Below are 23,838 nucleotides of genomic sequence, written 5' to 3'. Positions count from 1 at the left end.
TAAAAACTGAATGAAATGTACAGATAATAGTGTTATATCAATGTTATTTTCCTCATTTTCATAATTGTGCTGTGGTTGTATAAGAGAGTGTCCTTGATTTTAAGGAAATTCATACAAAAGCACTGGGAGTAATGTGGCACCATGTCTGTTCCTCTCAAACACTTCAACAGTAATTACAGATAAATAATGTAAAAGACTCCCTTATCCATAGTTTACGTTCCTCAGTTTGAGTTACTTGCAGTCAACCCCAGTTCAGAAGCAGGTGATCCTCCTTCTGACTTATCATCAGAAGATCAATAGTAGGCTAACACTGTAAAACAATACCTACATCATTCACCTTGCTTCATCACATCATGTAGGTATTTTCTCATCTCATATCATCACAAGAATGTGAGTACATTACAATGAGATATTCTGAGAGAGAGTCATATAACTTTTATTATAGCATATTATTTTAATTGTTTTTGGTTGTTTTTGTTAATCTCTTAATATGCCTAACTTATAAATTAAACTTTACTGGGGTGCCTGGGTGGCTAAGTCATTTAAACATCCAACGCTTGATTTCAGCTCAGGTCATGATCTCAGGGTCATGAGACTGATCACAGTGTAGGGCTCTGCCCTGAGTGTGGAACCTGCTTGAGATTATCTCTCTCCCTCCACCCTCTCCTCACCCTCACTTCTGTGCACACATGCTCTGTCTCAATAACTAAATAAATAAAACTTTATCCTAGATATGTATATACAGGAAAAGAATAGTATATATACTGTTTGTTCCCATCCGCAGTTTCAGGCATCCACTGGGGGTCCTCTGTAGATAAGGGGGAGGGATACTATACAGGCTTACATATATAAAAATATATACTTACATATATATGTGTATATATAGAGGAAAAAATAGGATAAAACATAGCAAAATGCTAATATGTGGACAATCTGTATGAAGAATCTGCATAGAAAATTTTGTAAAATTCTTGCAAATTTTCTCCATCTGAAATTATTTCAAAACAAAAGAATTTTAAACACCAGGGGAAAAAAAAGTGACAATTTAACAAAATTAAACACCATTCATATATTCATACTTACTGAAAGTCTGACACTAGTACACAGCAGTAAACAAACCAGATAAAAATCCCTACCTTATCTTCAACCAGGTGGAGACAGACAATAAATACATAAGTAAAATGTATATTATGTTAGAAATCAAGTGTTGTGGAAAGAGGGGAACACACGCACACACACAATCACCTTCTTCCATGTGTATAAGTCTCCTTGGTAGGAATGAGGATTTGCAATTTAAAATACCACCTATAGGGGATGTGACAAGAAGAAGATGAGACAGGGCCCTAATATAAGGTTCAAGCCTAAAAGAATGCAGCAAAAGTATATGATGGTGGCTTAAACCAGTTTTGTAGTAAAAAATTACTGACTCTATTTGAAAACTGATTAGACAGGATATGCTGATATACTGAATACAGGTGAGAAAGAAAACATCAAAGATGACTACAGCTTTAAAGCCTGAGCAACTAAAGGGTGGAAGACACCGTTATACAAAAGAGGTGGGCAGGAGATAGGCAGCTTGGGAGTTTGGTTTTTTAAACATTGTGGCCCCATTAAATTTCTAAAGGAAGGAACTCAACAGACATTTGAATAACTCTGGAGTCTAGGGTAAAGTCCAGCCTGGAGACATAAATCTGGGAGACATAAACTTATACACGGTATTTAAAGTCAAGAGACTGGATGTAATCCCCAAGGGAGTAGTGGGTCAGTTGACAAAGGAAATGATGTTTTTAATCTGTTAATATAATCATAGGGTTAGTATAAACATGATACAGTGTTTGTTTAGAGACCGTTAATCATTTGAATAGAGGGCTACAATTATGAATATGAATTAGGAAAACTACAATATAAGAGTGGTTTAATAACACCTAATAGTATACCGAAAAGAAATACCAATAATAAGATGCCCTGTAAGAATTTAAAAATGAAAAAAATACTACCCATAACAGAAAGTCCTTACACTATTTGTTCTCATATGGCTGAGTAAACAAACAAAATCAGAGATCATGAAGTCTTAGAAAATATAAACAGTATTATTATAATAGCTAAACAAAGCATTTATCAATTGAAACTCAGAATTGTCCAAAACGGAGCCAAGTGACTGAAACGGTCTGAAGCAATCTTCAGAACAGGTACTGGAGCATATACAAATCTGATCAATCTGACAAATACACCTCTCAATATTAAGTTAATGGCTTGGCATTTTGGCAATCTTGACAGAAAGACTTTGGAAGTTTAAGATACAAGTTTAAGACCAAGCTTTGGGGGTGCCTGGGTGGCTCAGTGGGTTAAGCCTCTGCTTTTGCCTCAGGTCATGATCTCAGGGTCCTGAGATAAAGACCCACAAGCCATGCTCTCTGCTCAGTGGGAAGCCTGCTTCTCCCTCTTTCTCTCTGCCTGCCTTTCTACCTACTTTGATCTCTCTCTCTGTCAAATAAATACATAAATAAAAATCTTAAAAATAATAAAAATAAAACCTAGCTTTACCACTTATATGCTCTGTGGGACCTCAGCAAATTACCACTTCATACTTTTGTTTTCTGCTTTGTAAACTACATCTAAAACTATTTCAGGTATGCCTGAGTGGTTCAGTCGGTGGAGCCTCTGCCTTCCGCTCTTGTCATGATCCCAAGATCATGTGTTGCATGAGAAAGCCTGCTACTCCCTCTGCCTGCCTCTCCCCTTGCTTGTGCTTACACGCACTCTCTCATAAATAAATAAATAAAATCTTAAAAGAAAAAAAAAAGACTATTTCATAGTACTGACGTTACAATTAAATGACATAAATAGCATCAGCCTAGTGCAAAGCCAGGACAGAAATTCAGGAAGTTATGTTGTTTCCAAGATCAAGAAATGGGCTTGAGGCAGGTGGAAGTATGTATAGATACCCATGTGAACTAAGGAGTATGAAGATATGGACTAAAGTCTAACACAAGTTTCCAGAATACACTATCCTACCCTCCAAACTCTTTTTCAATTCTATAAACATGAGATGAAAATGTACTATTTATCTATTAGATTATGGTGTAGCAATTTTAGTAAATTTAATTTTAGTAAAAATTAAATCATATTTCTAACTAAAGCTAAATCTGGATATGCATACACCTTTTCAACAAGAAAAGCAAAAATGTTATAGGGATGCAGCTACAGACACATCAAAATTAAGACACATTCTATAATAACATAATAGCTCGCTAAAGGGGTGATAAATTCTCTTTAGGGGGAAAAAAGGCATTCTTTTTTTTTTTTTAAATAGTTTTTTATTTGACAGACAGAGATCACAAGTAGGCAAAGAGGCAGGCAGAGAGAGAGGGGGAAGCAGGCTCTCTGCCAAGCAGAGAGCCCGATGTGGGGCTCGATCCCAGGACCCTGAGACCATGACCTGAGCCGAAGGCAGAGGCTTAACCCACTGAGCCACCCAGGCGTCCCGAAAAAAGGCATTCTTGAAGAAGGAAGCACTTAATCTGAATCTTAGGAAGTTAAGAATTTCAACTGGAGGAAAACAAATTCAGGTAAGTAATCATATAGGCAGTTCATACTCCTACCTTCAAGCAAGTTTAGTCTTACTTCCAATTTGTACCTATAACTCATGAATCCTAGTGAAAACAATGTAACATACCTATAGCCTCAGAAAAATCATACAGTGGTAGTAAGGAGAACTAGATAGTCTCCAGCATCTGAGTATGAAACTCTTTTACTTTTCCCAAAATGCTTTCATAATGGATATTCTACCACCAAATATTCTAACAAAACTGATAAGTAATATAAAGAGTGATTTTAATATTACACCTTTTCCACCACAATTTTTTCCTTTTAAATAAAGATGGAATGTAAGAGTGTAGAGAAAATAGTACAAATCATCCCTCTAACCTTTAAATTTAAGACTGGGCTAAAAAATGAAAGGTTATAAAGATTCACCGAAGCTAATTAAAAACTGAGGCTAAGAAACATGAATAGAATAGCAATAACATTAAAAAAAGTCACAAGGACATATTTATAATAACTGGTTAATATTACCATTAATATTACCATCAATCCAACAAGTAAATTTCATTTGCATAATTCAAACCAACAAACTATACTTTAAAATTGTATTTATGAAATGATTATAAACTTTAATGTCATTATTTGGTGATTTTACACAGTATTTTTATCTTGAGATATGCTAATGATATTTATTGTTAAATAAAGGTAATCAAGTCCTGAGCAGGGGACCTAAACAGACACTTTCCCTAAGAAGACATACAGATGACCAAGAGACACATGAAAAGATGCTGAACATTAATAATAATAAAGGAAAGGCAAATCAAAACCACAATAAGGTATCACATCACACCCATTAGAATGTCTAATATCAAAAAAACAAGAAATAACAAGTGCTAAGCAGGGATGTGGAGAAAGGGAACTTTCATGTACTGTTAGTGGGAAATGTAACTGGTACAGCTACTATGAAAACCAGTCTCAAAAAATTAAAAAATAGAAATGCCATATGACCTAGTAATTCCACTGGTGGGTATTTACCCAAAGGAAATGAAAAGACTAATTCAAAAAGATATATGCACCCCTATGTTCATTGCAGCATTATTTAAAATAGCTAAGATACAGAAAAAAACCTAAATTGTCCACTGATAATAAGTTAGATGGAGAAAGACAAATACCACATGATTTCATTTATATGTGAAACCTAAAAAAACAAAACAAAGAAGACAGAAAGAGATTCATAAATATAGAGAACAAAGTAGTAGTTGCCAAAGGGGGAGGGGAAGAGGTTGGGGGGCTGGATGAACAAAACAAGAAAAGGGGACTACAGGATTCAAACTTCCAGTTATAAACTAAATTAGTCATAAGGATAAAAAATACAGCTTAGGGAATATAGTCAATAATATTGTACTAACACTGTACGGTGACAGGTAGTAATTATACTTATCATGGTGACCACTGCATCATATATCGAATGGTCAAATCACTACACCAGAAACTTATCATGGTGACCACTGCATCATATATCGAATGGTCAAATCACTACACCAGAAACTAATAAAACATTGTATGTCAACTATACTTCAATAATAAACATTTTAAAAAGAAAAAGCAAGCCCGTATCTTTTAGAAATGGATTCTGAAATATCTACAGATGGAATGATGTCTATATGAACTTGAAAATAAAATAGGAAGGAAATAAGGGATGGAGAAATGAAAAAGCCATGACTTGATAGCTGTTGTTGCTGGGTAATGGTTATATGAAGAGTTCATTATAGTATTATGCCTCTCACAAAAGGAGACTGAAATTTTCTGTCATAAGAACTTTCATAAAATAGAGAAAAAATTGCTAATACCAAATCATATCATAAAAATGAGTGCAGAATAGTACAAACCTTAAACCTTGACTTGGTGAGTGATACTGTCTCTGAGAGCTTATGCTACTTTAAACTGAATGATGACTGGTGTACTCAAAAAATATATAAAGAGGGGCACCTGGGTGGCTCAGTGGGTTAAGCCTCTGCCTTCGGCTCAGGTCATGATCCCAGGGTTCTGGGATCGAGCCCCACATCGGGCTCTCTGCTCAGCTTGGAGCCTGCTTCCCGAACCACCCCGCCCCGCCTGCCTCTCTGCCTACTTGTGATCTCTGTCAAATAAATAAATAAAATCTTTAAAAAAACAATATATATATATATATATATATAGATAGATAGATATAGATATATAGATATTCTCTCAAAGTACAGATATCCAGAATACTTCTAAACTTCTCAATCATGTATCAGTGAGAATATATTCTCACACTAGGCCAAAATCCCAAATACTACTACCAAAATGCACACTTAAGAGGTCACAAGACATCAGAGCTGCACCTAAAATGCAAGGAGGTAATAATTAACTACATCTCATTTCATATTAATCATCTTCTCCATGTCTTTACATGGATCATAATTTATTTACAAGTGAAGCATGGAGAGCAAAAAAGATACTAAAATCAAATTACTTTCCTGATCACTGTCAATCCAATTCATGAAGCAAAGTTTCTAAGAATCTCTAATATGTATTAACAGAACAGAATTAACAAACAGCTTATATCAAGCCCCTTTACTCAGTAACGATTGCAAGAACAAAGACAAGTATAATACATACTGGAGGCCGACCAGGACGACCCCTTTTTCTTTTTCCTTTGATCTCTGTCTCTTCAAGTTCGCTGCCAGCATCAGAATGGGCAGTAGTTTCATTAGTTGAATCCCTAGAAAATGTGATATATTATTTTAGCGAACAAATTAATTCATATATACAATGCAGTTCTGTTCCACTACTTTCCTTACCTCCTGGCTACTAAGAAGTGTTTTTTCTTCCACTTCCAGAAAAAATCTTTAGGAAACTGAGAATGTTATACTTCCTGTCTGTATCCCATAACTCTGAGTGACATGAATCTCCAAATTAATAGATAAACAAAGAGAAGGAAATGATTGTGGAAATGGCAGCTACTATACAAAATATAAATGAAAATTCAGTTGTAAAAGATGAATTCATCAACACAAAAAAACTAAGAGGAATTTTGTTCATTCTGTAAAATCAGGAAAGTCAATAGTGTGCTAGTAAAAGTTTAACTGCCTCTTCAAAAAAATATGATTAGAAATGTTACTGATATAAAGGATATATAACAATTTACTGACAAAAAATACACAATATTTTTATTGTAAATTCCATATAGTTAATCCATTCACATGAAATGATAATTTTGCCACTCTTGCATCCATACCTAACCTTTGGTTGCAACTGATGAACAAACACAGTTCTGACATGAAAGATCACAACTTCTTTACTGAATCAGTAACAGTTCTCAAATACTAGAAGAATACTTGTCACTATGAGTGTTATTATAACATAATGGCTATAAACCTGTTATACCTTTAAATTTAACCTACATTCTTAACAATAACTTCATCACATTAGGTCTACAGACAAATGACAAAATAATAAATTGAGCCCTGATCTGTAGTGTTTGCTGCTTTTCACAATGTAAATACTCCTACCACAATTTCAAATTGCCAAAATGGTATCAACTGACTTGAGAAATAATAAACAGTAGTAGTACACCACTAAAAAGTATTTCTATAATAAAAATACAATAGGTGTAAATAAAAACTTCAAGAACATATAAAATAGTGATATGTAAAATAATCAGAAAGTGGTGAATTTGAGGACTTGTTACGTTTATTTTTAATATGATTTACTTAATATTAAGTACATAAAGCTTAACTTTTTATAATGATAATGTTAATTTCACTGGGTCACAAAATTCCTGGAAATTTAATATTTAACTCTCCAAGACAGTACAAGATGGCTCTAGCACATCACTGAAAAGATATATATAGTATGAACAACTTCTTCATTAAATTTTATGTTACTAACAGTATATAGGATATGCATAAAACTGCAAATACAACAAAAGGTATACAGCAAAGGGGAGTCCAACATACAATCTATTATTTTTCCATCTGCTTCACTGAATGCTCTCATATCATTTCCTCTTTGTGTCGGGTGCCTAAAGCTTAATTCTTTAGTGTCTGCTACTCTTCCCTTTATACCACACTCGATGGGAGATCTCATCCACTTGATGTGTAACTTCTATCACTTCAATACATTATCAATAGACCTGATCACCCATTTCTCGTTTCTCCAAAGAAGACAAAGGGCTAACAGACATATGAAAAAAATGCTCAACATCACTCAACATCAGAAAAATACAAATCAAAATCAATGAGATACCACCTCACAGAAGTCTGAATGGCTAAAATTAACAACTTAGAAAATAAAAGATGTCGGAGTGGATGCGGAGAAAGGGGAGCCTTCTTTCACTGTTGGTGGGAATGCAAACTGGTGCAGCCACTCTAGAAAACAACAGGGAGGTTCCTCAAAAAAGTTAAAAATAGAACTACCCTATGACTCAGGAATTGTACTACTAGGTATTTACCAAAAGGATACAAAAACAGTGATTTGAAGGGGCACATGCATCTGAATTTCATAGCAGCAATGTCCACAATAGCGAAAGTATGGAAAGAGCCCAGATGTCCATCAACAGATGAATGGATAAAGAAGATGTGGTATATGTATGTATGTGTGTACGTGTACACACACACACACACACACACACACTCTTAGCCATCAAAAAGAATGAAATCTTGCCATTTGCAATGACATGGATGGAACTATAGGGTGTTATGCTAAGTGAAATAAGTCAGTCAGCGAAAGACAAATACATATATTTCACTCAAATGTGAAATTTAAGAAACAAAACAGAGGATCATAGGAGAAGGGAAGGAAAGATAAGAACAGAGAGGAAGGCAAACCATAAGAGACTCTTTAACTACCAGAAACAAACTGAGGGCTGCTGGAGGGGAGGTGGATGGTGGGACGGGGTAACTGGGTAATGGGCATTAAGGAGGGTGCTTGATGTAATGAGCAGTGGGTGTTATATGCAACTGATGAATCAAAAAGTCTACCCCTGAAACTAATAATACACTATATGTTAATTAAATTGAATTTAAATTTTAAAAGGTTTTAAAAACAGACCTGATCATCTACAATTCAAGATTTTTAAGTCACATGTAACATGCTTCTTTGAATGCCACATCAAATTCACCAAATACCACATATAAAATTAAGTGCAACACTGACTTATTTCCAGCTCTCTGCTCAAGGCAATATAATTAACTGATTTATTTAGTTAATGCATAAGTGTACTTTAAGTTGTTATGCAAATTTATCATGGTCACCGTTATCCTGTCTTACTCATACTCCTAGAATCATATCAATCTTCCTCTTGTGCCATTAGCTAACATGAGTTCCCACGACGTCCCCCATATAATAATTTTCCAATTCTTTCCATGATTATTATCATAATCACCACTCCCTGAATTAATTTCAACTTAACTATTTCTAGTTCCCTCATGCAAGGCATTCTACATGCCAATAAGATTCTTAACATCACAATATTTCCTTACTTGCAAATCTTCAAAGGTGATCTGGTATTTAAAACTGTAAAAAGAAAAAAGACTGAGATTTCTGAGGAAGATGGAGAGTAGGAAGATCCTAGGCTCACATCAACCCACAGATACACCCAGATACCACCCACATCAAGATTATATAACCCAGAAAACGACCAAAACACTGTTACAACAGACTCCCCACAGGCAAATTTAGAGAAGAGACCACATCAAAGAGGATAGGAAAGGCAAAGATTTGCTGGGAGCCAAACAGACCCACAGGACTGTCTAAGGGAGGTCAGGAAGCCACCGGCACAGACAGGAGAGTAGAACAGATACCACACCAAGCACACAAGGCACCCCATGCATGGAGGACCCATACTAGGAAGACTAATCACCCTAACATTTGGCTTTAAAAACCAGAGGGGCTTAATTTTGCAAGTTCTCACCATCACCAGGGCTTAAAACCAGGAACTTTAAAAATTAGCAGGCTGCCTCTGGGAGAGCTGGAGGGCAATGGGAAACAGAGTCTTTGCCCTTAAAAAGGGGGAGGAGTGCATGAAATAGCAGTAACAAACAGCCCCAGGGAGATACAGAGCAGAAGCAGCAGTCTGAAAAATGACTTGGATTAAGGAAGGGAGATTTGTTTACTAATCTCAGTAATATGGTGAAGGGGTCCAGATCTTTGGGAGACTTCTCCAAGAAGAGAAGAGCTGAGAGGTGCCATTTCCCTCCCTCTTACTCAGCCTAGATACATGGACACATACAGAACCAGTATTAACACACTCTCCATCTAGCTTGCTAACAGCACCCTTACCCCCATGCTTTCCTGTGGACCTGCCCCCTCCAGGCCCACCTCCAAAGGAGTCTATACAAAGCTGTATCATAGGTATGGAATTGTGCTAAAAGCCCCAACAGGGACTAGGAACACTGCAAAGTGACTCCTGCCCTGGGTAAAGGGGAAGAAAACCACACATACCAGTTTGACTGCAGCACAGGCAATGGACTTGAGACAGACAGCTAGTCTGACTACAGGCACTTCCCACCTGCAGTCCCTGGAAGTCCCTGCAGGCACTTCCCACCAATGAAAGCTTCTCATTGATCAACACAGGGATAGTACCTGCAGTCTGATGCTACTGGAGCTCTGGCAAATGCCTGGTCTGACCTAACTCAATCCCAAGGCCACAAAGACAGGCACACTAATAACAAAGAACTAAACTCTGCCCACAACAGGCAGGAAGAACCATTACAGAGGATCAAACTGAAGGAAAATAAAGCTCACCCACAATAGCAAAGCGCATACAACACTCATAGAAGACACCCCTGAAACCAAAGGTTTGGATAATTAGGGGACAATGCACTGTAGGGAAATAGAGGACATCTTATTCATAAGGTCATTACTTTCAATAAGAGGAGATATAGCTGACTTTTCTAAAACATGAGAGATAAAACATAAGACACAAATGAGGAGACAGAGGAATGTGTCCCAAATAAAAGAACAGGACAAAAATCACAGCTAGAGACCTAAAATGAAATGGAGGTAATATGCCTGAGAGAAGATTTAAAGTAACAGATACTCACTGGATTTGAAAAAAGAGTACAGGACCTCAAAGAGAGCCTTAACAAAGAGGTAGAAAATATAAAAAAGAACCATTCAGAGATGAAAAACTCAACTAAAATTAAAAATACACTAGAGGGAATAAACAGTAGACTAGAAGAATCAGAAGAATTTATCAGCAATCTGGAGGACTAATGAAAAACAATGAACCTGAACAGGAGAAAGAGAGAAAGAAAAATAAATAATAATAATAATAAATGGAAACAGACTCAAGCAGGATGCCTAGATGGCTCAGTTGGTTAAGCATCTGCCTTCGGCTCAGGTCATGATCCTCAGTCCCTGGGATGGAGTCCCACATCAGGCTCCTTGCTCAACAGAGAGCCTGCTTCTCCCTCTGCCTGCTGCTTCCCCTGCTTGTGTGCTCTCTCTCTCTGTCTCTGACAAATACATACATACATACATACATACATACATACATACATAAATAAAATCTTAAAAAAAAATAGACTTAACGAATTCAGTGACACCAATAAGCATAACATCTGCATTATAGGGAACCCCAAAAAAGAAAGGAGAGAAAACGAGGAATAAAATTTATCTGAAGAAATAATGGTGGAAAGCTTCCTGAATATGGGAAAGGAAACAAGAAATCCATATCCAAGAGGTAGAGAAAGCCCTCTCCCCTGCAAGTCAATCCAAGGAGGTGTCCACCAAGACACATAGTAATTAAAATGGCAAAAAGTAGTGATAAAGAGAGCATTTTAAAAGTAGCAAGAGAAAAGGAAACAATTATATACAAGGAAAACTCCATCAGGCAATGAGCTGATTTTTCAACAGAAACTTTGCAGACCAAAAGAGAGTGGCATAATATATTGTCACTGAAAGGAAGTGCTGAAGGAAAAAGACCTGCAACCACTAATACTCGATCTACCAAGGCTATCATTCAAAATAAAAGGAGAACACACACAAGTTAAAGGAATTCATGACTACTAAACCAGCTTTACAAAAAATGTTAAAGGGGACTTTTTAAATGGAGGGAAATACCATAAAGCAAGAGGAGGAAAAGTAGGAAGCAGTAAAAATAAGTATGTCTATAAAAGTCAGTAAAGGGATTCACAAAAGCACTGAATCACCGTATTTTGCCCTGAAACTACTATAACAATGTATATTCACTATACTGGAATGAAAGTTTTTTTTTTAACTTTTTAAAAAATAAAATTAAAATTATAAATAATATTGATCTAGTCCAGGACTACATAGTAAATGTATTACACTTCAGGGTCTTAAAGTCTGTCTGTCTACTATTCAAGTCTACCATCATAGCCTGAATGCAGCCACATATAATATGTAAGTGAGTGGACCTGTTACGTCCAATAATATTCATAAAAACAGAACTCTGAGCCACTAGCAGTAGTCAATTCCTGATCTAGCTCATTTTATTCATCGCCACTAAAAAATAATAAATCATACTGCATTTTTCCTCAATAGAGACCAAAGAGATTATGTTTATATATATTGTATGCTATTTACATACATTATCTACAATAAACATGTACAAAAACCTTGTAAGAAAACACATTATATCAATACATACAAAGAAATGAAAGATCTGAAAATGTGATTATCTTGTTTATAGTCACATACCTAGTATGTGGCACAGTATATTTAGATCTCTAGGTAAACCTGAATTATCTATCTCCATGTCTAGCATACTAGACTGCAAATATTATGTTTTCTTTTTCTCTTGTGTGGACAGAATCTACTAGTGCTTTTGATGCTTTAAATCAGAAAGCAACTACAGGAACATGTCTGTTCTAGCATATAATACATAACCCATTAGTGAAAATAATTTATCCTTGAGCACCACGCTTTACTGATAAAAGAGAAAGGTACAATATATTTTCTAATTCTGCCAACTACAGCCAGTTTAAAAGATGATAGCTATTATCAACAAATTACTAATACATTCCAGTTAGTATATGTGTGTATGTGTGTTTATTAGAATATACAAGAATACATATATAATTTTTTTTTACTTCAAGCAATAGTGAGGATATAAAAATACAAGGAAGAGTTTCCCTAACTCTGAATCCCAAACTGAAGAATAACAGTTTGACTACTACCCTGCCATAAATATTTATGATTTTACATATATAAATACATACCAAAATACAATTTATTTATTTCATTGTTTTATTTTCTTCTTCTAACTATATTTGTTTTAAATTTTTTTAATTAATAGGACTCTTCCATGCAAGTACACAGAATTCCTGAATAGTATGCTTCATAATACAGTATGCTTCATAATACATATGAAATTTATTTAATTACTTCCCTATCTGTGAGCACTCAGACTGTCTCTAGTTTTAAACTATTAAAGAGCTGAAACAATTATCTTGTACAGTTAACTCTCATTATATATTTAACAAATTGCTCTCTAAGACAGACACAGAATCCTTGATCAAAAATTCAAACTTTGACCAATTGCTGCAAAAAACCTACAAACACCCTGCCAATGTTTAATGTTCACATTTATACTACTACTAGACAGAAGTTAAGAGTATGAAAGAACCAGATCAAATCTTATAAAAATGAATTTTTATTCCCTAAAACTCTAAATTCTGTCTACCTCTCTCCATTTGCACTGTAACCACTTCAGTTCAAGTTGTCAATATAACTGGCTTGCATACTGCAATACCCTCCTCTTAAAAGGTATCCTTGCTTTTACTGTTGTCCCTCCCAAATAATCACTATACTACCCAAGAGTGATTTTCTAAATCTATCCCATGAATCTCTTCAACGCTTAACATCCTAAATTGATTTCCAAAATTCCTAATATCATTTAAGCAGGTCCCTGTATGATACAGCCCCACTCTACTCACAAGCCTTAATCTCATGTCAATCTCCATCCCCAACCCTGAAAAAAAGAAAAAAGAGAAAGAAGAGCTTTATTTCAGTCTCTCAAACATACCATGAGTCCTCCTAACTCAGGGTCTCTGTACATGCCATTCCTTCAATCTGAAATTAATACTCTGATCTCTTCTTCTTCCCAAACCTTTCCTCTGCTTCAGAGCTAAGCTCAACTCTTTTCCATAGAAGAGGAGACTAAATCAAGGCTTGTGGTAAAATTCTCACAAAATTCTCTAATTTATCGTCCTAGCACCTCAATGGCAGATCTATATATTTGTGATTACTTCACTAATACCTATTTATATAAGTTTCATGACAACATGGGCTGAATCTCTACTACATGCTCTTTCTCTCAAGAACCTAACATACCTTCAGATACTGTACTATGTAGCAGAATATAAAAATATGTGGTAACTGGTAATATTTCACAATGCCTAACAGTAAACACCACAAAGGTGACAAATTCATCAGTGATAACATTTCTAAATAAGCTAAGAAATAACAAGTCACAAAAAAAATTTTTAAAAAGGTCATTCACTGGTTCTTGTGTCTACTTACAATAATCATTACTGAACCAAACATTAAGAACTGCTGGGTCAAAATATTTTGTTTTTGAGGAGATCGTAGAGATCATTTTTTTTTCTCCCTCTTTTTTTAAGAAGATGGCATGGAGCCCAACGTGGGGCTTGTACTCAAAATGAGATCAAAAGTCAGATACTCAACCAACTGAGCCACCCAGGCACCCCAGGATCAATTTCTAATATACTGTCTTCACTTTACAAATGATGGAAACTGAAGTTTACAAATACTAAGAAATATATTTCCTTTCACTTACAATGCAGACACAGTATTGCTGGCTGGCTGGAATAAACAAGGTAACATATTGCTGTTATTGTATCTGTCAAAATCCTCAGGGAACTGTATGCCCCCAACAAATGTTCCTTAGATCTCAACTTGACCAAGAGTACAATCTCCCACTGACAGACTAAAAGCAAAGTTCATTTATCCACCTAACAGATCACCACTATCCACTACCCTTAATCATAATACAGGCTTACATTTTAATGAAAAAAATTCAGTTACTCACCAAAAAAATGATGTTAAATACTATTGTGTCAATGTAACTTCTCCTTAAATGCAACATGTATTTAAATACAATCTCTGTTCCATATTTAATCAAAGACATATTTCTAATGGGCCTACCTAACACCTAATAGTATAAGATTAAAAAGTGCAGTTTGGGCAGAAACAAGGGTTATAAAACATTATGTTAAAGTATGGTACTAGAAGTAAAGCAAAGAACATTACAAAACCACAGAAGGACACCTACCCCAACTTTGAGGGGAAAGAAGAGTTTTGCTGGAGGCATGACACATCAGCTAAGACCTATAGTTATTAGTGAGCTTGCCAAGTAAGAGCAGAGTTAAGTAGGAACTGCTTGCAGGACAAAGATTTAAAAAAAGAAAGCAAATATTATCTGGAGACCTCCAAAATTCTTTATGTTAAGAAGTATTAAGACACAAGTTAAGTAATTAGAAAGGGCTTAAGTTTTATCTCCTGTATTTGGGGGGAAAAAGGAAGATAGGTATGGATAGTTTTTTAAGCAGGTAAAGACATTTAGACACCTTTTTATACCTTTTTATCTTAGATGCCTGAAGGAAAAACACAACGCGGGAAAAACGAAGTAAAAGGTGCCTACAATCTCTTGGTAAAGAGATACATAAATGAACCAGGACAGTAAAGATATAAATAATTACATAAACCGTTGATCACTCTCATTATATCTAAACCATTGTTATCATATAGGATCACAGTATGCAGGTTCCTAATTTGTATCCTGATGAAACCTACAGAAGAGAAAGTATCTGCTACTACACTAATTGTATTTCCCAAAGAATACAAAATAAGACCCAATTCTAGATCCTCCCTACAATTCCAACAAATCTAATGAGATACTATTAAAAATGCGATTGCAACCGGAATGGCCCAACAATCGCAATCTCAGCAAAGGAATGAGGGGGGTGGAAGGGTATGTGTTAGAGAAATAGTATGATACAGGATAGGAGTTTATATACTTCTGTATATAATGAATGGTCCAACAATATATTTATACTTTGCAGGCGATTCATTCTCTATCACAACTTGTAGCACAAAAGCAGTTAAACAATTTGTAAGAGTAAGAACAGCTCTGTACAAACTTATAAAAATTTATAAAAAATTTTTATAAAAAACAGGCAGCATGCCAGCCTTGGTCCATGGGTCATAGTACGCTAAACCCTGATAAGGAGAGTAACATCTTTGCTCAATAACACAAAAATACTGATATTACTACAGCAAGGGCCATGCACAGATATGGTAATTATACAATCTAACAGTTGTTTGATTTCAGACATACTGCTCAACTATCTGATGTGTGTCATTAAAAAAAGCATTTCATATACAAAAATGTGGTATTTCTTAAAAAATAAGAAAACTGTAATACTTACTGTAACACTGGTAACTCTGAAGTAATCATTGCTGAAGAGGTCTTTCCACAATGCAGCAAAAGAACCAAGCGCTGTCCAACTCAAAGCTTTTTAAATAACCTCAAAGTCAATCCTGTTAATTAAAAAAAAAAGAAAGAAAGAAAATTATTTTATTTCCAGCTTTATTGAGGTATAATTGACAAATAAAATTGTATGATATTTAAAGCATACATGATGATTTGATATGTGTATACATTGTGAAGGACTCCTCCTCATCAAATTAATTAACATATCCATCACCTTACAAGTGAAGGTGGGATATTGCTATCCACCTTACAGAAAATAAAAAGATTATTAGAATGGACAGTTGTATGCCAATAAATCACATAACCCATTGTTAAATGGACAAATTCCTAGAAATATACAAACTGCCAAAACTGGCCCACGAAAAATAGAAAATCTTAACAGACATACTGATGTAAAAATCCTCAAAACAAAACAAAATATCTGGCAAACAGAATCCAACTACATATTCAATGTAATATATGCCATGGGCAAGTGGGATTTATTCCAGGAATGCAAGAGTGACTCAACTTAAAAACACTGGTCAATTTAATACATTAATAGAAAGAAAAATGAGCTACATGATCATCTCAAAATACAACAGAAAGCATCTGATACAATCTCAAGGGAAACCAAAAAGCCAAATATTCTTTCATAATAAAAACATTTTAAAAAACTAAAAAAGGAACTTTCTTAATATGATAAAGGCCACTTATGAAGAATACATAGGTAGCTTCATCAATAGTGAAAGACTAAAATAAAAGCATTCCCCCTAAAATCAGGAAGAAAACAATAATGTCCATTTTCACCACACCTTTAAAAATGTACCACTATACGTTTTAGCAAGAGACAAGAGACAATTAGTCAAGAAAGAGATATGAATTACACCTAAACAGAAAAGAATTAAGTTATCTGCATTCACAAATGGCATCATAATAGTTTATATACAGAAAATCTCAGAGAATCAACAGCAAAAAAAATACTAGTAAAGAAAAGTTGCAGGGTAAAAAAAACATACAAAAATCCACTGTGTTTGTTAGAACTGAATGATGTATCAGTGGTGCAAGATACAAAAATTACTATGAACAATTTGGTGGGTTTTTTTTGTACACTAACAATGAACAAATCAAGAAGGTAAGAAAGGAAAAATTTGATTTGTAATACTATCAGAAAGAATAAAATAATTAAAAATAAACAACCAGGTCCCCTGGGTGGCTCAGTCAGTTAAGCGGCTGCCTTGGGCTCAGGTCATGACCCCAGAGTCCCGGGATCAAGTCCGGCATTAGGCTCCCTGTTCAAGAAGGAGTCTGCTTTTTCCTCTCCCTCTGCCCCTCCCCCCCAATTAAATAAATAAATCTTTAAAAAATAATTGTTTAAAAACATAGTAATAAAAAATAAACAACCAGGGTGAAAGACCTGTACACTGAAAACTACAAAACACTGCTGAAAGAAATGAAAGAAGACACCAGTAAATGGAAAGACATCCACTGTCCATGAATGGAAAAACTTATTATTGTTAAGAGGTCAACACTATCCAAAACAATGTACAGATTCAATGCAATTGCTATCAATATTCCAATTACATTTCTGCAGAAATAGAAAATGCCATCCAAAATTTATATGGAATCTCAACGAAGAGACTCCTAAAAGCCAAAACAATATTGAAAAAGAAGACCACAGTTGGAGGTCTCATACTTCCTGATTTCAAAACTTAACCACAAAGTGACAATAATCAATACTGTGTTTCTGGCATAAAGACAAAAAAACAATGAAAAAGATCCCAGAAATAAACCCTCACATACACTGTCAAACAAATTTTCACAAGGGTGCTAAGACCATACAACATGGAAAGGACAGTCTTTTGAACAAATGATACTAGGAAGAGTAGACATTTACATACAAATGAACGAAGCTGTACGCTGACCAGACACCATATACAAAAATTAACTCAAAGTAGATCAAACATCTAAATTGGAAAGCTAAAACTATTAAACTTTTTCAGAAAACACAGAGCAAAAACTTCATGACACTCTATGCGACATTAATTTCTTATATATGACACCAAGAGCACAAGCAGCAAGAGAAAAAACAGGTAAGACAGACTTCATCAAAATCAGAAACTTGTGGGGGCACCTGGGTGGGTCGGCTGGATGATTGTCTGGCTCTTGGTTTTGGTCCAGGTCGTGATCTCATGGGTCATGGGATCAAGCCCCCAGTAGGCTCCGCACTCAGTGGGGAGTCCACTTGGGATTCTGTCTCCTCTCCCTCTAACCCTCCCCTGCTCGCAAGCGCATGCATGCTCTCTCTCAAATAAATGTTTAAAAAAAATCAAAAATTTCTGTGCATCAAAGGACACTATCGAGAGAGTAAAGAAGAAAGCATAGGAGGGGCACCCGGTGGCACAGTCGATTAAAGCCTCTGATTCTTGGTTTCAGCTCAGGTTGTGATCTCAGGGTCGTGTGAGAGTTGAGAATGACTAAAATTAAAAAGGCCATTTCAAGTGTTGGTGAGGGGACAGAACAACAGGAAATTTCACATATGGCTAAAGGAAATGAAAAGATTGAATAAACTCTTTCAAAAAAAAGGTTGGCCATTCCTTAAAAAGTTATATAAACATTGACCATGACTGAGAAATCTCTCTCCTAGGTATTTGTCGAAGTAAAAAGAAAGCTTACATTCATACAAAAACATACATTCAAATGTTTATAGCAGCTTTTTTCTTAATTCCCCAAAACTGGAAACATCCCCCAAATGACCTAAAGCAAATGATTGGATATATAATATGGTACATCTATACAATGAAATACTATCAAACAGGGGAGCCTGGTTGGCTCTGTTGGTTAAGCATCTGCCTTTGGCTCAGGTCATGATCCCAGAGTTCTGGGATCCAGCCCAGCATCAGGCTCCCTGCTTAGTGGAAAGCCTGCTTCTCGCTCGCTCGCTCTCTCTCTCTTTCTCTTTCTGCTGCTTACCCTGCTTTTGTGCTTGCTCTCTCATCAAATAAATTTTAAAAATCTTTAAAAAAAATACTACCATACAATTAAAAGGAAGACTGCTACTGACTGATACATACCACAACATTTATGAATTTCAAGTACACAGACTATCTCCATACTATATAATTCCATTTAAAAGAGATTATAGAAAAGTACACAGAACAGATCAATGGTTGTTAGAGGTTGGGGGAGAAGAGGACTGACTAAAAAGAGACAGCTTAAGAGAAACTGGGGGTATATGCTGCATACAAATTAACACTTTTCTTTAAAATCCAACCAGAATTTTTTATAGAAATTACTGAAATTATTCTCAAATAAATAGGAAAAGAAAAAAGAACCAAAAGAATCAAAACCTGGAAAAAGAACAAAATCAGAAGATTCATATTACCTAATTCCTATAAACATACAAGCTTACAAAATTTATTTAAGAAACACAAAAATGGAATGTTTTATATATTGCCATGCAATCTGCATTTTTCACCAAGGAAAGCACTGTGGACACTCTACCTCATTTGTTTTAATTATTATTTCTTAATACGTATATGTTTTAAAATGATTGTTTAAAAGCATTTAAGCCATTTTTCAGTGAAAATTTAGCATGTCTCTAACTTTTTACTACCGTATACAATACTGTCATCTATCCTTTCTCAACTACACAAACGTATTTGTAGGACAGATTCCCTGTGATGAACATTTATAAAACATTCATACAATTTTTTACTGCCAAATTTCCCTCTAAAAATACTGCACCAATATACACTCCTCTCACCAGCATATTTTGAATTAGTTAAATATAAAAATATACTCACTATATATTGAAGCTTATTTAAAGTACCACAGATTTAGCTTTATACCAATACACCTTTAAAGGAAAAACGTATCAGTACACCATTCCTGCTCTGTAACCACCTTGCTCTGAAAAGAAAGTCCACCCTAGGCTTTCAGATCATATACCAAGATATCTAATGACAATTTGGGGATATTTGCAAGATTTTGAAAACTTGAATTCATGGAGATTTTTACTTAAGAACAATAATCCGATGCATTCTTATCCTCTACTCACTTTCTTCATTGAGTGTCTCATTTTACTGAGCACATCCAACTCTGTCTTAGAAATCTGTACATTTTGCCTTGTGTACTCTGTACAGCTTTAGAACTATTTTCCTCAGTGGAGAAGATATAAATAAATGATGAGTTCCAGCCTTTCCCTTAACATTATGCCAACCCTTAATATAATTATTTTGTTCTAACTATAGTTTTAAAAGCCTTGTTTATACTTAGTATTTTCCAGAAGCCATCCTAACATTATTCTAAAGTTATCAATTTTATAAATCCTCCTTGGCCACATATGAATCTATTCTGTTTTTACAGGTCATCTTCTTTAAACTGGTTGTAACCAGATTGTCTTTTTTTTCTTACTATTGAGGACACCCAACATTAATTAAATAAGTATCTACTGAGTAGTATCTACATGCTAGGCATTGTGTTAAATTTGATTTTCAAGACTGAAAACTCCCCATTTTTTGAGAGTTATCTTGGTTTCAAAGATACCCTACATAAAAAAACATCCCTTCCTCCTGCCCTCACCCCCACCTCTCCCTGGCATTTTTTCTAGTATCTAAGTACACTTCTCATGATGAGGAATTTTTTTCTCTATGCTGACCTGATTACTTCTTCCATTTCTCCAATCAGTTCTCACTCTCAAAATAAGTACAAAGAGCAGTTTCCCTTATTTTGTCAAAATTATAAGAGTTTTTTTTTTTTTTAATGGCAAAACTAGAAAATATCAGGCAGAACATCAGTAAGGACCTAGGTAAACTCAGTAACTTCACCAATCAATTGGATATAACTGACATCAATAGACTACTTCTTCTATTAACAGCAGAATTCACATTCTTCTCAACCTCACTTACAGCACTGATCAGACTGACCATATTATGAGCCATTAAATACACATTAACAATCTGAAAAAATAAAAATCATACAGTGTAGGGGCACACAGGTGGCACAGTGGGTTAAAGCTTCTGCCTTCGGCTCGGGTCGTGATCCCAGAATCAAGCCCCGCACTGGACTCTCTGCTCAGAGAGAGCCTCCTTCCTCCTCTCTCTGCCTGCCTCTGCCTACTTGTGATCTCTATCTGTCAAATAAATAGATAAAATCTTAAAAAAAAAAAATCATACAGTATATACTTCACACTACAATGAAATTATAAATCATCACCAAAAGGAAAGCTGAAAATCCTAAAATACTTGGAGATCAAACAACAAACTTCTAAGTAACACAAGTCAAACAAATTTCAATAGAAATGTTAAAATATTTTGAGATACATGAATACTAAAATACAACTTAATAACAACATCTTCCAGAAGACATAACTAGAGGAAATACTTCCTAACTTATTCTATGAGGGTGTCACCCTAATACCAAGACCAGAAAAAGACATTACAAGAAAACCGCAGAGCAGTATCTCTCACAAAGATGTAAAAATCCTCAAAAAAAATTAGCAAATCAAGAATTTTAAATGTACTGAAAGAACTGTATATCACAACTAAGTGGGATTTACCCTAGGTATGCACAACTACTTAACATATCAAAATCAAGTAATGAAACCTATCATACATCAAGAGGCAAAGAAGAAAAATCATGTGGTAGTATCAATAAATGAACAGAAAGCATTTTCACAAAATCTAACACACATCTGTGATTTTAATAAAACTCTCAGCAAGTAAAATAGAGGAGAACTTTCTCAACTTGATAAAGAACATCTATAAAAATCCTACAGCTAACAACCGATGTAACTGTGAGGAACTAGAAACTTTCCCACTTAGAACAGGAAAAAAACAAGGACAACTCCTTATCATTCCTTTTCAACACTATTCTGAAGTCCAAGCAAATGCAGTTAAGACAAGAAAAGGAAATAAAAGGTACACAGACTGGGAAAGGAGAAATCAAACCTCCTTTGTACACAGACTACACAACTGTCTATGCAGAAAATCTAAAAGACTAGACACCCCCCCCCCCAGAAAAACCCCACCCTCTTGGAACTAATAAGCAATTATAGTAGGGTTGCAGGATATAAGGTTAATATATAAAATACCTTTCATATAAGCAAACAACGAATAACTGGAATTTGAAATTAACAACACAATGACATTTACCTTGGCACCAAAAAAAGAGAGAAAACAGGTATAAATTCAACAAAATATGCACAAGACCTGTATAAGAAAAACTGTTAAACTCTGATGAACAAAATCCAAGAATTAAATAAATGGATACCAATTTCACGTTCCCAGATAAGACAACTCAATATTGTCAAGACATTAGTCCTTCCCAAACTGATCTACAGATTCAACACAATCCCAATTAAAATCCCAGCAAATTATTTTGTGTATATCACAAACTGACGCTAAAGTTTACAGGGAAGGCAAAAAGACCCAGAATAATCAACACAGTATTGAGAGAGAAGAACAAAGTTAGAAGAATGACACTACCCAACTTACTATAAAACCAGAGTAATCAAGACTATACCAAAATCCAAAGTAGATCAATAGAACAGAACAGACAGACTGGAAATACACCCACACAAATACAGTCAACCAATCTTTGTCAAAGGAGGAAAGATAATACCACAGATAAAAGACAGTGTTTTCAACATAGGAAACTAGATATCAACAAACAAAAAAACTAACATCAAGAACAAAAACCCTTAAACACAGATCTTACGTTCATCACAAAGTTAACTCAAAATCGATCAGATCTAAATGTAAACTCCAAAGTATAAAACCCAGGACACCTGGGTGGCTCAGTGGGTTAAGCCTCTACCTTCAGCTCAGGTCATGATCTCGGGGTCCTGGGATCCAGTCCCGCATTGGGCTCTCTGCTCAGCAGGGAGTCTGCTTCCCCCTCTCTCTGCCTGCCTCTCTGCCTACTTGTGATCTCACGCACTCTCTCTGTCAAATAAATAAACAAATAAAATCTTTTTTTTTTTAAAGTATAAAACCCTTAGAAAATAACACAGGAGAAAATCTAGATGACCTTGGGTATAATCATGAGTTTTTAGATACAACACCAAAGGTGTAAAAAATCTTTTGACAAACTGGACTTCATTAGAATTTTAAAATTCTCCTCTGCAAAAGAATGATAAAAAACTCACAAACTGGGAAATAATATTTGCAAAAACATTTTTGTCTTTCTAACTTCTAAGCATCATTCAAAATATACAAAAAATTCTTAAAACCCCAACAATAAGAAAACAACCAACCTATTAAAATATGGGCATAATTTCTAAACCAATACCTCAATGAAGAAGATACACCGCAGAAAAACAAGAAAAAATACTCAAACATCTTATGTCACTAGGAAACTGCAAATTTTAAAAAAAAAAAAAAAAAGTGAGCTGCTTTTACACGCCAACTAGCATGGCAAAAATCCAGAACACTAACAAAACCAAATGCTGGTGAGGATGTGAAGCAACAGGAATATAAAATGATACAGCAACTTTGGAAGACAATTTGGCAGTTTCTTATAAAACTAAACATACTCTTAAAACATGATCCAGCGGTGCGCCTCGGTGGCTCAGTGGGTTAAGCCTCTGCCTTCAGCTCAGATCATGATCTCAGGGTCCTGGGATGGAGCCCCTCATCAGGCTCTCTGCTCAGCGGGGAACCTGCTTCCCCTCTCTCTCGGCCTGTTGCCTTCTCTGCCTATTTGTGATCTCTCTCTCTGTGTCAAATAAATAAATAAACTCTTTAAAAAAAAAAAAAAAAAGCCCATGATCCAGCAATCATGCTCCTAAGGTATTTATCCAAAGGAGA

The 23,838-nt window shown here is 35.2% G+C and overlaps 1 protein-coding gene across 1 annotated transcript in view; it reads right to left on the bottom strand.

Moving 5' to 3' along the window:
- STAG1 (STAG1 cohesin complex component) overlaps nucleotides 1–23,838 on the bottom strand; it is a 421,265-nt gene that overhangs the window by 287,231 nt on the left and 110,196 nt on the right. Inside the window, exons 2-3 of the mRNA XM_080804269.1 lie at nucleotides 15,987–16,098; nucleotides 6,187–6,289 (exon numbers count right to left, since the gene is read on the bottom strand). Coding sequence (XP_080660395.1) covers nucleotides 6,187–6,289; nucleotides 15,987–16,015 — 132 coding nt within the window. The 5' untranslated portion in view covers nucleotides 16,016–16,098. The remainder of the gene's footprint in view (nucleotides 1–6,186; nucleotides 6,290–15,986; nucleotides 16,099–23,838) is intronic.

Source organism: Martes martes (assembly GCF_963455335.1).
Source record: "Martes martes genome assembly, chromosome: 1".
Classification (NCBI taxonomy): Eukaryota; Metazoa; Chordata; class Mammalia; order Carnivora; family Mustelidae; genus Martes; species Martes martes.
Note: the sequence above shows the minus strand (reverse complement) of the source record. Positions and strands in the feature narration are given on the sequence as shown.